Raw genomic sequence first — 18,017 nt, 5'->3', positions numbered from 1 at the left:
CAGGGGGGGATGTAGCGCGTGGGAGGATCACGCTATCCCCCCCCGCAAGCAGGCGCCCTGACTGACCAGAGGAGGCGCTAGTGCAGCAACCAGGACACATACCCAAATCCGGCTCCCCACCCACGGACACGGCCAATTGTGTGTCTGTAGGGACGCCCGACCAAGCCGGGGGTAACACCGGGATTCAAACCGGCGTGCCCCGTGTTGGTAGGCAGCAGAATAGACCGCCACGCCACCCGGTTGATTCCTGGTTCGCCGTGAGTCTGCATTGTGTAATAACACGGGAGTATCTCCACTAAAAACAGCTGTAAAGTATAGCGTTGTCGTTCTCATTTTGTTGATGATGCAGCCTACTGACAAGCCAGGAAGCAAGTTTTCAAATTCACGGCTTGTCTGCCGGCGTCGTCGCCAACAGACACAATTTTGCCTGCGTGCAACAAGACTACTCGGTGTTATTGCTGCTAATGGAGTGCTGGACAGAGAGAGAGAGAGAGAGAGAGATAATGTTTAAAATGGAGATTGTTTCCCCTCATGCAAGAAAATAAGGGGAAAAATAAGAGCACGAAAAGGAAAGAAGGGGGCCGCGGGTGACTTCCTGCGCTGTCAGTATTGTGCTCTCGGCTGTCCAGCGGGGTTGTAATGTAGGAAGTGTCTGTCATTAACGTGTTGCCTTTCCTGTTTCCTGGCCAGTACATGGGCTGCGTGGAGGTGCTGCAGTCAATGCGGGCGCTGGACTTCAACACGAGAACTCAGGTCACCCGGTGAGCTCGCACATTAATCATCCATTTTCTTGCTGCTCCTTCTCTGCCGCCGGCGCTCGCCGTTTGGGGTTTTTTGCACTTGGCTACGGGGGCCGAGAGTGTGGTGAGGAGCTGCGAAAGCTGGCCAAATTTGCACGCCCACCTTCTCATTTTCGCTCTCCCCCTCTCTATCGCTCTCTCTCTCTCTGTCTCTTGTTTTCCATCTCCGTTTGATTCACTGAGCGTTATTGGCAGGAAGTATATGTGCGCATACTGCCCAAGCATAGATGTGAACATAAAACGTGATTAAGTAAAATAAATTGTATATTAAATCAACAGATTCTTTACATAGAATTGTTCTGTAGTTACTGATGATTTAACCTATTTGTTAGGCAACGGGTAGTGCACAATTAATGCGTTTCATAGATTACGGCATGAAATTGCATGTTATGCACGGGGTTCTAATGTTTTTGCATCTCTTCTTTTTTTTTTTGGAGATTTTTGAGAAGTATTTTTCCCGGCGAGTTTGTGTTTCTGTCTCTCTCTTTTTGTGCCCTTTTCAGTGTCCTTTCACTCTTTTGTGTGTTTGTGTTAGTGCATTTGTGTGTTTGCTGTGTGTGTGTGTGTGTGTGTGTGCGTGCGTGCGTGCCGGCCACTCCGTCGTCCCCTAAATTAGCATGCTCCGGAGTCGTGGTGGTTTTCCTCTGGTTTCCGTGGCGATGTTTGTCTCTGTGGCAAGGGCGAGCGCCGTTGCCAGGGATGGTTAAACTCCCGTCGCCCGCTGCCGGATCTCGTTCAAAACCCCGCACGGGTGTGAATCCGGGACGCGGCGAGACAACGAAGGGGTTAAAGGCGGCCCTGTTCTAACGCGTTTATGTTGCTTTTTAATCTCGCAGAGAGGCTATTTCTGTGGTGTGCGAGGCGGTGCCCGGAGCCAAAGGAGCCCAGCGCAGGAGAAAGGTACGCACCAGCAACACAACCTTACAAGGCATTATTTATTTATACGGCCTAAGTGGGAGGCAGTGGAAAGGCTTCTCTGGATAAGAGCCTGGATGTAGGTAGATTGCTCAATCTGTGGTCAGCAGGCCACTCGGACACAGGAAAACACACACACACACACACACACAGACCTGAATTTACGGCTGACACTCCTGAAGTTAGTGGGTTACTCATAGGTAATCTCCAATCTTTTTCTGTCTACTCTCTCTTTCTCTCTCTCTCTCTCTCTCTCTCTCTCGTCTTCTTCTGGTCATAAGGGAGGCATAAGAGGTGGAGTTGCAGGTTGTGTGGAGCCAGACACCAGCTAGCCAAGCCAATAGACACAGCCTCCAGTCTGCTGTTTCACAGGAGTGTGTGTTTGTGTGTTTGTGTGTGTGTGTGTGTGTGTGTGTGTGTGTGTGTGTGTGTGTGTGTGTGTGTGTGCGCGCGCGCATATGGCATTCCTGTAAAACTAAAAACATCCACCCAAACAGTCCATAAAGCAGGTGGCTAAATCCAGCAGGGTTTGGCCAAGGAATGTCTGGTCATGCAAGCACACCAGACGAAATACAGTTATAGGATGTGGACCGGAATAGACAAGTCTGGTCTTGTCCTTTTTGGTTTGGCTGGACTGAGGTTGACGGGAGCCGAGAACGTCCGCATCCTGCCCTGATGTAAACTGTTATTTTCGCTGTCGCCGAAATGTACTGTAGCAGCTTTGTCTCCGACACCGGCATGAAAAAACAGAAAAAGAAGGATTGTGACAAGATGGCTGGCATCGTAGCACAGTAGGTCCGTGTGATGCCGTTGGCCGGCGCTTGTCCGAGCCGCACTTTCTTTTCTCTCCCTCCATTGGTCACAGTTGGCCTGAGCAGGGATCACTTTCCCCTCGCAGCTGTTCTCCCACTCCCCCACACGCCGGCATGTCCACCGGCGTCCGCTGGCCCGCGCATCATCGCCGTGCGCTCGGGGAACCGTGGTTCCCGTTTTTCGACCTCACCCCTCTCCTCTCCCCTCTCCGCAGCCCTCTTCCCGCTGTCTCTCGTCGATCCTCGGGAAGAGTAACCTGCAGTTTGCCGGCATGACAATCAGCCTCACGGTCTCCACCAGCAGCCTCAACCTGCTCGCCTCTGACTGCAAACAGGTGAGCCACACGCCGACCGACTCCCTCTAGGAGCCCGGGGTTCTGCAGGAGTGCCAGATACCCTGGGAGTTGTTTGCTCGACTTATCTCGGCTAGCCAGAGTCTCGGCCGGGCGGTCGTAGTGGTTCATGTGCGGCGGAGACCCGCCGCGAGTCTTGCATAGTCGTAAAGTCGTCAGACATTCTGCTCTCTTCAGAAGGGGGTCTGTCCTCTTAGGAAGGTGTTTACCTGTCTTTCCGTGGTAGTACAATGTCTGCTTTCAGTTAAGTAGACTAGCTTATGTCCTAGATGTTTAATGTAACCAATCCGCCAAATCTGATCCCATGTGGGTTTAAGTTTACTTGGCTAGTCCGCGGTGGCGTAGCGGTCTAAGCATCGGCTTGGTGTCGATGCAGTTGCCCACTGGGGACTGGGGTTCGCGCCCCGGTCTCGTCAGATCCGACTATGGCCGGACTCGATGAAGCAGCAATCATTGGCAACGCTGTCTTCGGGAGGGGGGCGGAGTCGGCTTGTGTTCGTCATATGAATGCGTCTCTGTGTGTGTCGGAAAAACAGTGGTTCGGCCTGGAGTCGCCTTGTCACGAAAGTGGGGAGGCGCTTTCCTTCGAGACTGCCGGCCGGAGAGATGCAGTTGGCGAACGCATGCAATACGAGGGTGGGTGTTTGAATTAAAATAGGGATCAATTGGCCACTAAATTGGGAGAAAAAAGGGGAAAATCAGAAATAAATTTAAAAAAAAAAAGTTTACTTGGCTAAATTCTGATTTTGAATGGTACCTGCTTGCCATGTGTGTCTACTGTAGCCGGGATGTTCTGTCTGCTTAAAGGAAAACTCCAGTATTTTTTTTTTTTTTTGGGATTCCCCGCCCCCCCCCCCCTTTTCTCCTGAAGTGTACCTGGCCAACTACCCCGCTCTTCCGAGCCGACCCCGGTCGCTGCTCCGCCTCCTCTGCCGATCTGGGGAGGGCCGCAGGCTACCACATGCCTCCTCCGATACATGTGGAGTCGCCGGCCGCTTCTTTTCACCTGACAGTGAGGAGTTTCGCCAGGGGGACGTAGCGCGTGGGAGGATCACGCTATTCCCCCCCAGTCCCCCCCGAACAGGTGCCCCGACTCACCAGAGGAGACGCTAGTACGGTGACCAGGACGCATACCCACATCCGGCTTCCCACCCGCAGACACGGCCAATTGCGTCCGTAGGTACGCCCGACCAAGCCGGAGGTAACGGGGGGATTCAAACCAGCGATCCCCACGTGGTTAGGCAACGGAATGCCCCCCAGATGCCCCAACTCCGGTATTTTTTAACCTAAACCCTACTTTCTTATCATTGGGAGTCAAACCCAGCAATGGGTTGTATCCAGTATCCAAGCCGCTTATCCCATCCTGGGCTGCGGGATGCTGGAGCCTATCCCAGCAGTCACTGGGCGGCAGGCGGGGAGACACCTTGTACAGGCCGCCAGTCCATCACAGGGCCCACACACACACATAGGGACAATTCAGTACGGCCGAGTCACCTGACCTACACGTCTTTGGACTGTGGGAGGAAACCGGAGCCCCCGGAGGAAACCCCACCCGGACACGGGGAGAACATGCAAACCCCATACAGAGGACGACCCCCCTCAAGGTTGGACTACCCCGGGGCTCGAACCCAGGACCTTCTTGCTGTGAGGCGACCGCGCTAACCACTGCGCCGCCGCGCCTCCAGCAGTGGGTAGTAGAATATGTCAGCTTGATTCAGTATCGATCAAGCTGGCATCAGCCGACCGCTGCACCCCGAGCTGCAGCGTAACGGGTGGAGGTGGTGGTGCTCACCAAACGACCTCCACCAGAAGAGCTTTTTTTTTGCACCAACACAAGCTCATATTGTTTTGAGAAGCGTCTTAAACAGCTTCCGTGATGAAAAGACAATCCCGGTGTACCGGGATAGACCTTTTATTATCGCCGTCGCTTTTTGGCATTTCCCTCCAACTCGCTCGCTTCCGCTTATCGCCTCCCCGTAGCGGCTCGCCCCTCGTGGGCGTGAAGAGCAAGACCTCGGCCCTGGGTTAGAAATGGATGGATATCCATACATTCCCAGACTGGTGTTGTGGCTCAGGTTCGGAAGGCTTCTCTCTTCTTCTCTTTGAGCCTGGTAGCGGTTTAAAAGTTGGTGCTCGCCGTCGCTCGTTCTCGCTCCCGGCAGGGAAAAAAAAACAGGGTTTATTTTGAAGAAAACAGCGGAACGCTCCTTTAATTACTGTTTGGCTGCCGATTGGCAAAGGGAGGTCCGCAGACCTGGTACACAGCGTGTCATTTGGAAGAATACGGCGGCAACACTGAACTTCCCTCTGTATCTCGGAGGATAATCACGTCTGGCACAAAGGGAACGTTTCCGCAATTCCCAACCCCGCTCGTCGTCCGCGCGAAATCGTACCTTTTGTTAAATGAGATCCCGTAAGAGTTCGACGTCACACCGCGGGTCCAGAGGGAAAAAAATCAAAAATGAAAACTTTTGGGCCTTCTATATTTCTCTACTGTAGACGCCGCACTAATTATGGTCCCTGTTTCCCACAGTGCCGCGGGGCTGGATGTGATCCTCCTGGACCTCTAACGAGTTAATGGCTATTGAATGATGTTTAGTTCTGTTTGGGAGTGTACAGTACACACACACACACACACACACACACACACACACACTAACAGGCACGTCGCACATGGAAACCGTGTGTGAAGCCGGTCACAGAATCGGCCTCGGACACGAACCACACGGCGTGCGGGGGACATTAGCAACGGTTGATGTTGCTATTGATCCGTCTCGGGTTGTTATTGCAGATTGTTAAAAAAAAAGGTGTTCCGTCCGTCTGCCCTAATTAGTTTTGCATCTCAGCTGCAGTTTAATGGCGCCGAATCGGTGGGGAGCGGGTGGGGGGGGGTGGGGGTGGGGGTGGGGGGAGCCCCTTTTCCCCAGTAATGACTCCACGTTTCTTTCTCCTCTGTCTTGTCTCTCCCGCCATCCTCATGCCTGCATCTCACTTACCACCTTCTACATTTCACCCACATGTACTCTCTCTCTCTCTCTCTCTCTCTCTCTCTCTCTCTCTCTCTCTCTCTCTCTCTCTCTCTCTCTCTCTCTCTCTCTCTCTCTCTCTCTCCACAGATAATCGCCAATCATCACATGCAGTCCATCTCCTTTGCCTCCGGAGGAGATCCAGTGAGTCACTCAACCCCTCTCTCTCTCTCTTTCTGCTCCATTCTTCTCCTCGGCCATCAGCTTATCCCCCAGCACCCACCCCCCCCCACCCCCACCCACCCATCCTTCATCTTTCTTTTGCCTGTATATACTTCCTTCCTGTCCTCTGGCAGGGCATGTCCCTGTCAGCACCACTCACTCCATCACCCCTTCGCTCGTTTGCCACTCTCTCTCTCTCTCTCTCTCTCTCTCTCTCTCTCTCTCTCTCTCTCTCTCTCTCTCTCTCTCTCTCTCTCTCTCTCTCTCTCTCTCTCTCTCCCTCCCTCCCTCTCTCTCGCTGCCTATAGCTCTGCTGCCCTCCTCGCTGTTTGTCTCTCCCTTAACTCGTTTGTGTGGTTTGAATGCCTGCTGTGACTAAAGGACTTTCTCTTTTTCTTCCTTCTTCTTTTCACCCCCCCCCCCCTTTTCTTTAATCCTCATCCCCCCTATTACATTTTTCCTTCCATTGATTTTTCCTATGCCCTCTCCTCCCCCTCGCCTCCCTGACTCCCCCTCCATTCTCTTGCAGGATACAGCGGAGTACGTAGCATACGTGGCCAAAGACCCCGTCAACCAGAGGGGTAAGCTGCTGGCTGTAGGCGTCTCCCCGTATAACTGTTGTTAAAAAGCTGAGGATGGGATGGTTGTGTTTTTAATTTAAAAAAAATGTTTTTTATGAACTTTTATCATTATTTTTTAATCATCCTCCTTGTGTTGTGCCGCAGTTGCCTTGAGGTCAAAGCAGGTTACAGTCAACAGTTAAAATAATAGGAACTTTTCAGAAAGCCTCTGTCGGGGTAATGATTAAGCATTTCCTCCCTTGACAAATACCGCCGAGGTGCCTTTCACTTTTGTGCAGTTTCTGCCTGAATGCCGACCTCTGTTGTTCAGTCATGCGAATCACAGTGACGATCAAAATAGACATGTGACTCCTCCTCAAAATGGCATCCATCCATCCATCCATCCATCCAGCCATCGTCTGTACCTGCTAAATCCATTTCAGGGTCAAGGGTGACTTTAGCTTACCCCAGGTTACACTGGGGAGAAGGAGGACAAGTTCGGGACAGGTCGCCAGTCCGTCACAAAGACGCAGTCCCGCCGTTTACTATTTAGATTCTCCAGTCCACCGAACATGCAGGTCTTTGGACTGTGGGAGGAGGAAACCCATGCAAACTCAGGGGAACAAAACACGCCATCTGCAAACAGACACGCTTCGCATGTCTAGGCCTGGTGGTTAACGCCGACAACAGCGTTAACCACCAGGCCGTCGTGTCGCCCACAAGTATAATACGGTAATTCGAACGAAAAGGTTGCGAATACCCTGTACGTGTCTGAACATCTGCCACCTTTTCTCAAATGGCCTCGTTAGTTCGCCGCACGTCTTGCTGAGGACTGTAAGCCACGTCTTTTGGGGTGGGATGTCACAGGCAGAGCAACAAAAGCCCTCGCCTGACCTGGCTCCTGGGTTTTGAAATGCAGAGGGGGGTGCAGCTGTGAGTTGTGTGGTACCATTCGGCAGCAAACTTGTTTATGTTCACGAGTCATATTGTGCCCCAGGAAAACAGAAATGTTGCGCAATGCGCCTTTAACCCCCGGACTCTGGGGCAGCACACTGATCAACAGTAGAGTCTTTGCAGAGGCGCTCGCAGGCATGCATTTGCACAACTTTTTCAATGTGCAGTTGTGTTGTGTTATTGAAAAACCTGCACACGCTAAGTCCACATGGCTTGTAAACTTTGTACACCCAAGACGTGCCAATACTAATCAAACTATCATGCTTGCTTCCTGTTCCGCAGCATGCCACATCCTGGAGTGCTCAGAGGGCTTAGCCCAGGAGGTCATCAGCACTATCGGACAGGCCTTCGAACTGCGTTTTAAACAGTACCTGAAGAACCCCCCAAAGCTGGTCACACCCCACGACAGGTAAATCAGGATGTGTGAGGGCCCAGAGTATTAGCTTGTATTTGTTCCCCCTACTGTTGTTCTTCCTACCATCCAATAAAAGTGTTTTCCATCCTGAAAATTATTTCACTTTAATTTTTTTTAAAAAATTTTAGATTTTTATTTTCAATTTTTTCTTTAATTGTTCAAAATTTAATTTTTGAATTAAAAGTGTTTTGATTTTTTTTTAATATAAATGTGGAGTTATGTATGTGCCTGTATCGCCCTCCTCTCCCTATCCCAGAATGGCTCCATTCGATGGCTCCGCATGGGAGGAAGAGGATGATGAGGCACCTCCACCCACAGAGGTCCCTTACTACAACAACTTCCCGGGGAAACAGCCTCCTCCTGGAGGACTGGTAGACATGAGGACCCGCCCAGGGGCCACGCTGGTGAGACACATGCACACATACACACACGTAAAGTGGGGAAAATGCAGACTGTACACAAGGCTCAGCGTTTTGGGTTTTTATTTTCCAAAGCCACCCAGCATGCCGAATTTTGCCACAAGAGGGCACTGTTACACAACCTCACACGAACAGGAGCAACTTTTGGATCTGTGGAGACATGAAATCAGTTTAAAAATCTGGGTGTTTTTCGGGGAAAATCGGTAAAAACCGAAAACGCTGAGCCTTGACTGTATATTACTTGGGCTCTGAAGCTACATCCCTGAATATTTACACACAAATCACAGTCCTTCGTTATACTTACCATTGCCTTTTTTATGCTGAAAATGGCTGATCGTCAAATATCCGATTCCTGACACGTTTATGGTCGCGCATTTTAGCCGTTACCGTCACGGGGGGAAAATTATTCATCGCATAACGTTGTGCATCTCAAGCGTTGTCGTATCAGTTAGTTTAAAGAGGAAGTTTTTGTGCTTAAGCAGATACGAAGAGCCAGCTTGGAGAGCTTTACCAACAGGAAATGCAACATCAACAGCTGAAACTAGGTTCAACCATGTTTCTTCTTCTTTTTTTTCTTTTCTTTTTTCTTTTTGACAGTTTGGAAGATGGTGACATAAACACTTGAACACCACCAGCAAAAATGTCAAGCTCGAATGAATCTCTGGGTTTTACAGTGCTCAAACACCATGCAGTTACCGGTAGTACCCTAAGTGTTAAACAAGAACCAGTCTTCAGGATTGTACAGTTAACACAGGGTATCGAAACACTAAGGAGACTACAGTTCAAAGTATTACACCTCGTGTAACCTCTATTAACAGATTTTATATATAATGTGTGTGTGTGTGTATATGACAGCTGATGATTACTTATGGCATGAAACAGGTTTGTCCTGTCTCATAAAGAATTTACTTGACTCACTGGATTATTTATATATACTGTGTAGCATTGGCCCGCAGATCACTCCTTCTGATCGAAAGCCATGTGGAGGCCCTCTCTGCAGCCTCTGTGGTAGACTTGATGGCTTTCCTTTTTGCAGCCCCGGTGGTGCCAAGTACAGTGTAGACCTTGCACAGTGAGCAGCTAGCAGAGAGCCTCGACATCCCACTTCAGTGGGCTCAAAACGTGCTTCCAGACTACACACACACACACCAGAGGCCTGGGAGTTTGAGGGTTCTGTGCAGTATCTTAGCTGTTTCTAGGACCGCACTGTTCTGGACAGAGACCTCAGATGTTTTTCCTGGAACCTGCTGGAACCACTCTCCCAGTTTGGGGGTCACAGCCCCTAGTGCTCCTATTAGCACTGGGGCTACTGTGGATTTCACCTTCCACAGCCGATCTAGTTCTTCCCCAGCCCTTGGTATTTCTCCAGCTTCTCCTGCGCTTTCTTCCTGATGTTGCCATCGCTCAGGATTGCTACATCTTCTATTCCTTGTCGACCACCACAATGTCTGGTTGGTTAGCCAGCACCTGCTTGTCAGTCTGGAACTTGGATTCCCACAGGATCTTAGCTCTGTCATTCTCAACCACCTTTGGCGGTGTCTCCCATTTGGACTTGGGGACCTCCAGCTTGTATTCAGTCCAGCTATTCCTGTACACTGTCCCAGCCACTTGGTAATGCCTTTCAGTGTAGGCTTTCCCAGCTAGCATTTTACACCCTGCTACTAAGTGCTGGACTGTCTCAGGGGCGTCTTTGCACAGCCTGCGTCTGCGGTCTTGTGTGGCGTGGATAAAGAAGAACTCCCTAAAAAAAAAAAAAACTTTAAGGGAGGAAAATAGGAAGAAACCTCAGGGCAGGGACAGCAACAGAGGAAGAATCTCTCCCAAGATGGACAGACGTGCAATGAATGTTGTGTGTACGTTGAAAGAGAATAGCAGAATTATCATGGAATTATAAGATACGATGAAGCATATGATGAGGAGGATGCCAAGCAGTGTCCAGGTGCCACCGGAACGGCCTAGAACCCGAGCCACGCGACCACCATCACCATGTCGACCTCAAATATCTTCTTAACAGAAAAATAATTTTCAAAATAACCACTCTCACACTGAAAATTAGCAGTTGAGACTTCAACTACCAGTAGAAAAAAATGATAGACTCTCTGTTTGAAGGCGGAAGATGGGAATTCTCTCAATGGCTTGCATTGGACCGGAAGTTTTTTGGAGTCAGCCACCTAGTCAGGCACTTCCGAAATGGCTTCATCTTCCAGCGCTGGTGGCTGCCGCTTGATTCGGCTGCCGAGCAGTGAATAAAAGTTTACCTTCCTTCCCGAGTGATGCTGCTTATGTTGGCTGTAGATGTTTGGCGAACATGATAGTACCACCTAAGTCATCTGAAGCAGAACACACACAGCTGATACGTTATTTGAAAATATACAGAGGTGGCGCATCACTATAACCACTCACTGGGTCGGCCCTTTAACATCTACTGTCAGGGTGCCTTTCAGCAAGGAACTCTTCAGGGGGCGCTACCTCAGTGGACCAGTACTGTATTTTAACTGGGCAGCTCCCAGGTGTGAATGTATGCAACTGGGAATCTAGTATGTTACTACTATATATACACACTAGAAGAACCCCGCTACAATGTAGCGGTTTGGTTCTCCGCCCGTCTAAATCTCCCTCCTCTTCATCCTGCCCCTAAACCCCCCCCCACTCCAACTCCCTCCCCCCAAATGCTCAGAATCATCTGAAATGCCGAGAAAAGTGGTTTTTAGCCATTTTTAGAAAATGCATATTTTGCATAATTATTATAATTATTTTAATTTTCTGCTATTTTTCTGGTCCTCTCTGTAACAATATCTACCACCTCCAAAACAAATTGGGATCATAAGTGCATTTTTGCAAAAATGCATATATTTTGCATAATGCCAAAACATTTCTAAGTCCCAGAAATTTTTTTTTATATAGGTGAAAAAAATCAAAGATGCTCAGAATCATCTGAAATGCCGAGAAAGGTGTTTTTTAGCCATTTTTAGAAAAATGCATATTTTGCATATTTGTGCATAATTGTGCATAATTTTAATTTTCTGGGATTTTTCCCTTACTCTCTGAGACAATACCTACCACCTCCTAAAAGAATTAGGATCATAAATGCTTTAGTTTTCGGTCCCGCTATCTACACTACCTAACACACACACACTAACACCACACACACACACATTACGAAAATATATGAGTAGATATATATATTCCTCCCCTTTTTCTCCCCAATTGTACTTTTCCAATTACCCCATACTTCCGAGCCGTCCCGGTCGCTGCTCCGCCCCCTCTGCCGATCCGGGGAGGGCTGCAGACTACCACATGCCCCCTCCAATACATGTGGAGTCGCCAGCCGCTTCTTTTCACCTGACAGTGAGGAGTTTCTCCATGGGGGGATGTAGTGTGTGGGAGGATCACGCTGTTCCCCCTCCCCCCTGAACAGGCGCCCCGACCGGCCAGAGGAGGCGCTAGTGCAGTGACCAGGACACACACCCACATTCAGCTTCCCACCCGCAGACACGGCCAACTGTGTCGGTAGGGGTCGCCTGACCAAGCCGGAGGTAACGCGGGGATTCGAACCGGCGATCCCCGTGTTGGTAGGCGACGGAATGGACCGCCACGCTCCCCGGACGCCCGCTCCTATATTTTTCCCAGCAGGAGTGATCGGAGCCACAGACCTGAAATATGTGAACAGACATTTTCAATTTCGGGGCATCCGGGTAGTGTAGCGGTCCATTCCGTCGCCTACCAACACGGGGCTCGCCGGTTCGAATCCCCGTGTTACCTCCAGCTTGGTCGGGCGTCCCTACTGGCCGAGATGCCGTTTCAGGCAGAAGTGGAATATTTTTAAAGATGTTTTGTCCTGTCGTGTCGTGTCTTGCCATGTACGACTGTGTTTTCGGGGAGTGAGTGTGAAGTGTGAATACGAAGCGGGGGGGTTGCTGTGGAAGAGCACGTCTGCTCAGTGAACTCGCTGGAGGGGGGACGGTTAGAAACGGCGCCCTGTCAGAAGACGGGATTAGAAGGCAAATCATCGCTGGCTGTCTTACCCCCAGAGCAGGCCTGAGTCATCTTTATTTGGGAAACAGGAATTCTTTGTGTGTGTCTGTGTGCGTGTGCGTGTGTGTGTGTGTGTGCATATGACTCATGTTGTGCTTATTTGCCCCCTATCCATGCAGCCGTACGGACAGCCCGGTCAGAACGACATACACAAGCAGCCACTGCCTCCTTTACCAGGTGAAATACTTCTGTCTGTCTGTCTTGTCTGTCTCTCTGTCTGTCTGTGTCTCTCTCTCGTGCTCTTGTCTGTCTGTTAGTCTGTCTGTGTCTCTCTCTCTTGCTCTGTCTGTCTTTCTCTCTGTCTGCCCTTTTGTTAGTCTGTCTGTCTCTCTCTCTCTCTCGCTCTGTCTTTCTCTCTGTCTGGCCTTCTGTTAGTCTGTCTGTCTGTCTGTCTGTCTCGCCTTCTGTTAGTCTGTCTGTCTGTCTGTCTGTCTTTCTCTCTGTCTGCCCTTTTGTTAGTCTGTCTGTCTCTCTCTCTCTGTCTGTCTGTCTGTCTTTCTCTCTGTCTGGCCTTCTGTTAGTCTGTCTGTCTGTCTGTCTGTCTGTCTCGCCTTCTGTTAGTCTGTCTGTCTGTCTGTCTGTCTGTCTGTCTGTCTTTCTCTCTGTCTGGCCTTCTGTTAGTCTGTTAGTCTGTCTGGCCTTCTGTTAGTCTGTCTGTCTGTCTGTCTGTCTGTCTGTCTGGCTTTCTGTTAGTCTGTCTGTCTGTCTGTCTGTCTTTCTCTCTCTCCCCGTCTGTCTGTCTCTCTCTCTGTCTGGCCTTCTGTTAGTCTGTCTGTCTGTCTGTCTGTCTGTCTGTCTGTCTGTCTGTCTGTCTCTCTGTCTGGCCTTCTGTTAGTCTGTCTGTCTGTCTGTCTCTCTGTCTGGCCTTCTGTTAGTCTGTCTGTCTGTCTGTCTGTCTCTCTGTCTGGCCTTCTGTTAGTCTGTCTGTCTGTCTGTGTGTCTCTCTCGTGCTCTTGTCTGTCTGTTAGTCTGTCTGTCTGTCCTTCTGTTTGTCTGTTTGTTTGTCTGTCTGTGTCTATCTCTCTCTTGCTCTGTCTGTCTTTCTCTCTGTCTGCCCTTTTGTTAGTCTGTCTGTTAGTCTGTCTCTCTCTCTATGGCTCTGTCTGTCTGTCTGTCTCCCTCGCTCTGGCTGTCTTTCTCTCTGGCTGTCTTTCTCTCTGGCTCTCTGGCTCTCTGGCTGTCTTTCTCTCTGGCTCTCTTGCTCTCTGGCTCTCTGGCTGTCTTTCTCTCTGGCTGTCTTGCTCTCTGGCTCTCTGGCTGTCTTTCTCTCTGGCTCTCTCTCTCTCTCTCTCATTTGTGTGTAAGGCCGAGTGTAAAGTAGATGCAGACTGGTACTTCAGCCCAGCACCGCCACCCCAGAAGCATGTTTTCTTTTTCTTTTCTTTTTTTCCCAGCAGGCAACAGTATTGTGACATACTCAACCTACAGATAAGCAGACCCTCTTCAAGAAGGGCTTTCTGTTTTAGCCACAGGAAAGAAGCCCCCCCCCCCAATGTCAGCTGATGATGTATAACATTAACTTAGCATGGATCTGTCTTGAAATATATAGCCTTGTGGGGGATGACAGAAAGGAGACGAGACCACTTCTCCCTCTGCCCACACAGCCGCGGGATCGTTTATTTTCTCCACCAGCTTAAAGTACACAGTTCACTGTTATAAACCCGGGCTGCTCAACGTGCTGGCTCACACACACCAAAACTGGCGTGGCCTGTGGTCTGGGCTGCCCGGGTTCGATTCCCGGCTGCCCCCTGAATTCGCTACAGCCTAAAATGTATTAGTCTTAAACACATTAACTGTAGTGTTTCATATCTTAAATACAATTTCAGAAGTCTGAGGAATACGTTTTGTTTTTTTCTGCCCTTTTCAGGTGAAAATTTAGTTCGTTTGTGCACATCTGTATATGTTGAAAGCGTTCAGGTTTATATTTCTTAAAGTCATAGAAGCATAAAACGGTTTGTTTTAATTCAGGTTTTGTAAAAAAAAATGAGGTCTTTGAAAGTCTTGAATTCGACTTTATGAACTTAGCGGGCAGGAAATCCAGGGATGGAGAAAGCTAACTGATATCTAAAACTGATTTTCCCCTTCAGTGGGTGCCAAGGAGGGGGGACGGGAACTCTTTGACGACCCGTCGTACGTCAATGTGGATAAGCCCCGCCCCTCAGCAGCTGCAGCCAATGGAAATGCGCACAGAGACGTGTTCGACATGAGTAAGCTCCTCCCTGACTTGCTTGTCAGTGCTCCGCTCGTCTGACTAGATGCCCCTCTGTACAACAACAGTAACGTGGTTTGTGAATATGAGCGTCGGTGAACTAGAAGGAATCACAGCTCGTTGTTTTTGTTTTTTCTCAAAAGAACCATTCGACGACGCCCTGGGTGTCTCTGGGCCCAGCTCTGTGTCGGCGGCGCCCCCTCTGGTCGAGCAGCTGCAGTGTGAAGCGTGGTTCCACGGGAGCCTGAGTCGAAGGCAGGCGGAGAGGCTGCTGACCCGCGACGGGGACTTCCTGGTCCGTGAGTCCGGGACCACGCCTGGACAGTACGTCCTAACGGGACAGCAGGGGGGTCAGCCCAAACACCTGCTCCTGGTTGACCCGGAGGGGGTGGTGAGTTAAGAGTCTTGGTTTTCAAGTGGGGAAGGGGCTTTAAAGAGTAAAATAAACCCTGGAGACCACTTTGCTGAGTTTGCTGACATCTTCGGGTTACAAACCGTGGAATGGTAAAATAAGCATGGCGGGCCGGTCTCGGTGCTGTGTGATGTTGGCCTGCCGGGGGAAAACACAGCTGCCGGTACCAACATTGGATGGATGTAGGTGTGCCAGTGAATCAGCACTGACGGTCCTAGTGACAGCTGTGAGTGCCGGCTCTGTCGGTCACCGCTGACAGATGTGCTGGTCAGGGCTGCCATAGTTATTACATAATCACCTGACCGCCATCATTTCGCATGATCGTTAGAATCCATTCATTTGTGTAAGAACAGCTGGATGACACCAACAGCAACGTCCTAGATCCGTCAGTATTTCCACGCCGTTTTCCACCGTCTGTGGTTCGACTGGCGCTCTTCTAATCTGGCTGCGGCCTTGGCACACGAGTGGTGAATTGGCGCCAACAAGCTGTTTGTCCTGAGACACTCGTTCTAGAATAACCGATGACTGCATTAGGACGAGCGCCTTTTGACCGTTAGCGTCACGGACGTGGTCGCAAAGCCGAACGCCACGGCGGCGCTGTGGTGGGCACATTCTGGTTTTAAGCCAAATGGAAAAAAAGAGAGCCCGGTAACTTGGAGGAGGCGATTTGCCAGATTTGCAGCAAAAAGGTGGCGATCAAAAGTGCTAATACCACAGATTTTTTAAAAAAAACACACCATCTACGGGTCCACCACCCCACCCCCATCTGCCAAACTTGGGGAGACGGCCCCTGCCGCAGCTCCGTCTCAGTCATCGGCTGTTCTTGAAGCTTTCCGACGAGCGTCTAAATAGAAACGTGACAGTACCAGATGCTGCGCCTTAACAGTGTAACTCGGTATATAGCCAGAGAAAAGAAGGGTAACTGGCCGAGTACAGTTGGGGAGAAAAAGGGGGGGGGCACAAAAAGACAATTAAATAGTTAATTTGCATGACAATTAATCATCGACTACAACTTCTTGATCATGACAGCCCCAGCGCTGGTACGCCTAAATCACACAGAGCCATTATTAATGTTATTAGCTGCAGCTATGTTTACTCTGCTGTGCTAACGTCACACAGTACCAAGACCTGCCTGCCATGTTTTTAAGCTTTATTTGTCTTCAAAACTCTTTTTATTAACGTTTCTCAACACTGCAAACAACGGTTTCAATTGTCGCAACATTTTTCCCTGGTAACACTTTATTATGGGGAACATATGCTAAGTAACAAAACTTAATTACTAGTGAATTAGTAATGATCAAGATGTCACTTTATTATGGGGAACATATTCTAAGTAACAAAAACTTAATTACTAGTGAATTAGTAATGATCAAGATGTCACTTTATTATGGGGAACATAAGCTAAGTAACAAAACTTAATTACTAGTGCATTAGTAATGACCAAGATGTCACTTTAGTATGGGGAACATATTCTAAGTAACAAAAACTTAATTACTAGTGAATTAGTAATGATCAAGATGTCACTTTAGTATGGGGAACATATTCTAAGTAACAAAAACTTAATTACTAGTGAATTAGTAATGATCAAGATGTCACTTTAGTATGGGGAACATATTCTAAGTAAAAAACTTAATTATTAGTGCATTAGTAATGATCAAGATGTCACTTTAGTATGGGGAACGTATTCTAAGTAACAAAACCTTAATTTAGAGTAATTTAACACTATGAACACTTGTAGTTGTGTGTGTTGTTATGTAAGAACAGACCATATTCATTAAGTGCTAGTAAGGGAGAATAACTCTTCTTGTGGTACTACCACCTTATAAAGGCCATACTAAGCAAAGCATATTGAGATGGTACTACTAATAAGCCATACTTCTGAGGTTATAGAGGGACAACTCATAGTTAATGGCTTACTGGTTGTATAATAAGGACATGCAGAATAAGGCATTAATGAGTACGTAATAATGACCAATTAAGGGCCAATATGTTGCTAATTTGCATGACAATTAATCATCGACTAAAACTTCTTGATCATGACAGCCCCAGCGCTGGTACGCCTAAATCACACAGAGCCATTATTAATGTTATTAGCTGCAGCTATGTTTACTCTGCTGTGCCAACGTCACACAGTACCAAGACCTGCCTGCCATGTTTTTAAGCTTTATTTGTCTTCAAAACTCTTTTTATTAACGTTTCTCAACATTGCAAACAACGGTTTCAATTGTCGCAACATTTTTCCCTGGTAACACTTTAGTATGGGGAACATAAAAAAACTTAATTACTAGTGAATTAGTAATGATCAAGACGTCACTTTAGTATGGGGAACATATTCTAAGTAACAAAAACTTAATTACTAGTGAATTAGTAATGATCAAGATGTCACTTTAGTATGGGGAACATATTCTAAGTAACAAAAACTTAATTACTAGTGCATTAGTAATGACCAAGATGTCACTTTAGTATGGGGAACATATTCTAAGTAACAGAAACTTAATTACTAGTGAATTAGTAATGATCAAGATGTCACTTTAGTATGGGGAACATATTCTAAGTAACAAAACTTAATTACTAGTGCATTAGTAATGATCAAGATGTCACTTTAGTATGGGGAACATATTCTAAGTAACAAAACTTAATTACTAGTGCATTAGTAATGATCAAGATGTCACTTTAGTATGGGGAACATATTCTAAGTAACAAAACTTAATTACTAGTGCATTAGTAATGATCAAGACGTCACTTTAGTATGGGGAACGTATTCTAAGTAACAAAAACTTAATTACTAGTGCATTAGTAATGATCAAGACGTCACTTTAGTATGGGGAACATATTCTAAGTAACAAAAACTTAATTTAGAGTAATTTAACACTATGAACACTTGTAGTTGTGTATGTTGTTATGTAAGAACAGAGCATATTCATTAAGTGCTAGTAAGGGAGAAT

At 48.2% G+C, this 18,017-nt stretch overlaps 1 protein-coding gene across 2 annotated transcripts in view; it reads left to right on the top strand.

Annotated features, from left to right (window-relative positions):
• shc1 (SHC (Src homology 2 domain containing) transforming protein 1) overlaps positions 1-18,017 on the top strand; it is a 37,541-nt gene that overhangs the window by 16,185 nt on the left and 3,339 nt on the right. For both annotated transcript variants that reach the window (XM_056286459.1, XM_056286458.1), the window contains 10 exons: positions 691-761; positions 1,637-1,700; positions 2,743-2,862; positions 5,997-6,050; positions 6,598-6,649; positions 7,865-7,991; positions 8,254-8,401; positions 12,571-12,628; positions 14,539-14,658; positions 14,804-15,051. In XM_056286459.1, the coding sequence (XP_056142434.1) occupies positions 691-761; positions 1,637-1,700; positions 2,743-2,862; positions 5,997-6,050; positions 6,598-6,649; positions 7,865-7,991; positions 8,254-8,401; positions 12,571-12,628; positions 14,539-14,658; positions 14,804-15,051 (1,062 nt within the window). The remainder of the gene's footprint in view (positions 1-690; positions 762-1,636; positions 1,701-2,742; positions 2,863-5,996; positions 6,051-6,597; positions 6,650-7,864; positions 7,992-8,253; positions 8,402-12,570; positions 12,629-14,538; positions 14,659-14,803; positions 15,052-18,017) is intronic.

The sequence above is a fragment of the Lampris incognitus genome, chromosome 9 (genome assembly GCF_029633865.1).
Source record: "Lampris incognitus isolate fLamInc1 chromosome 9, fLamInc1.hap2, whole genome shotgun sequence".
Classification (NCBI taxonomy): domain Eukaryota; kingdom Metazoa; phylum Chordata; class Actinopteri; order Lampriformes; family Lampridae; genus Lampris; species Lampris incognitus.
Note: the sequence above shows the minus strand (reverse complement) of the source record. Positions and strands in the feature narration are given on the sequence as shown.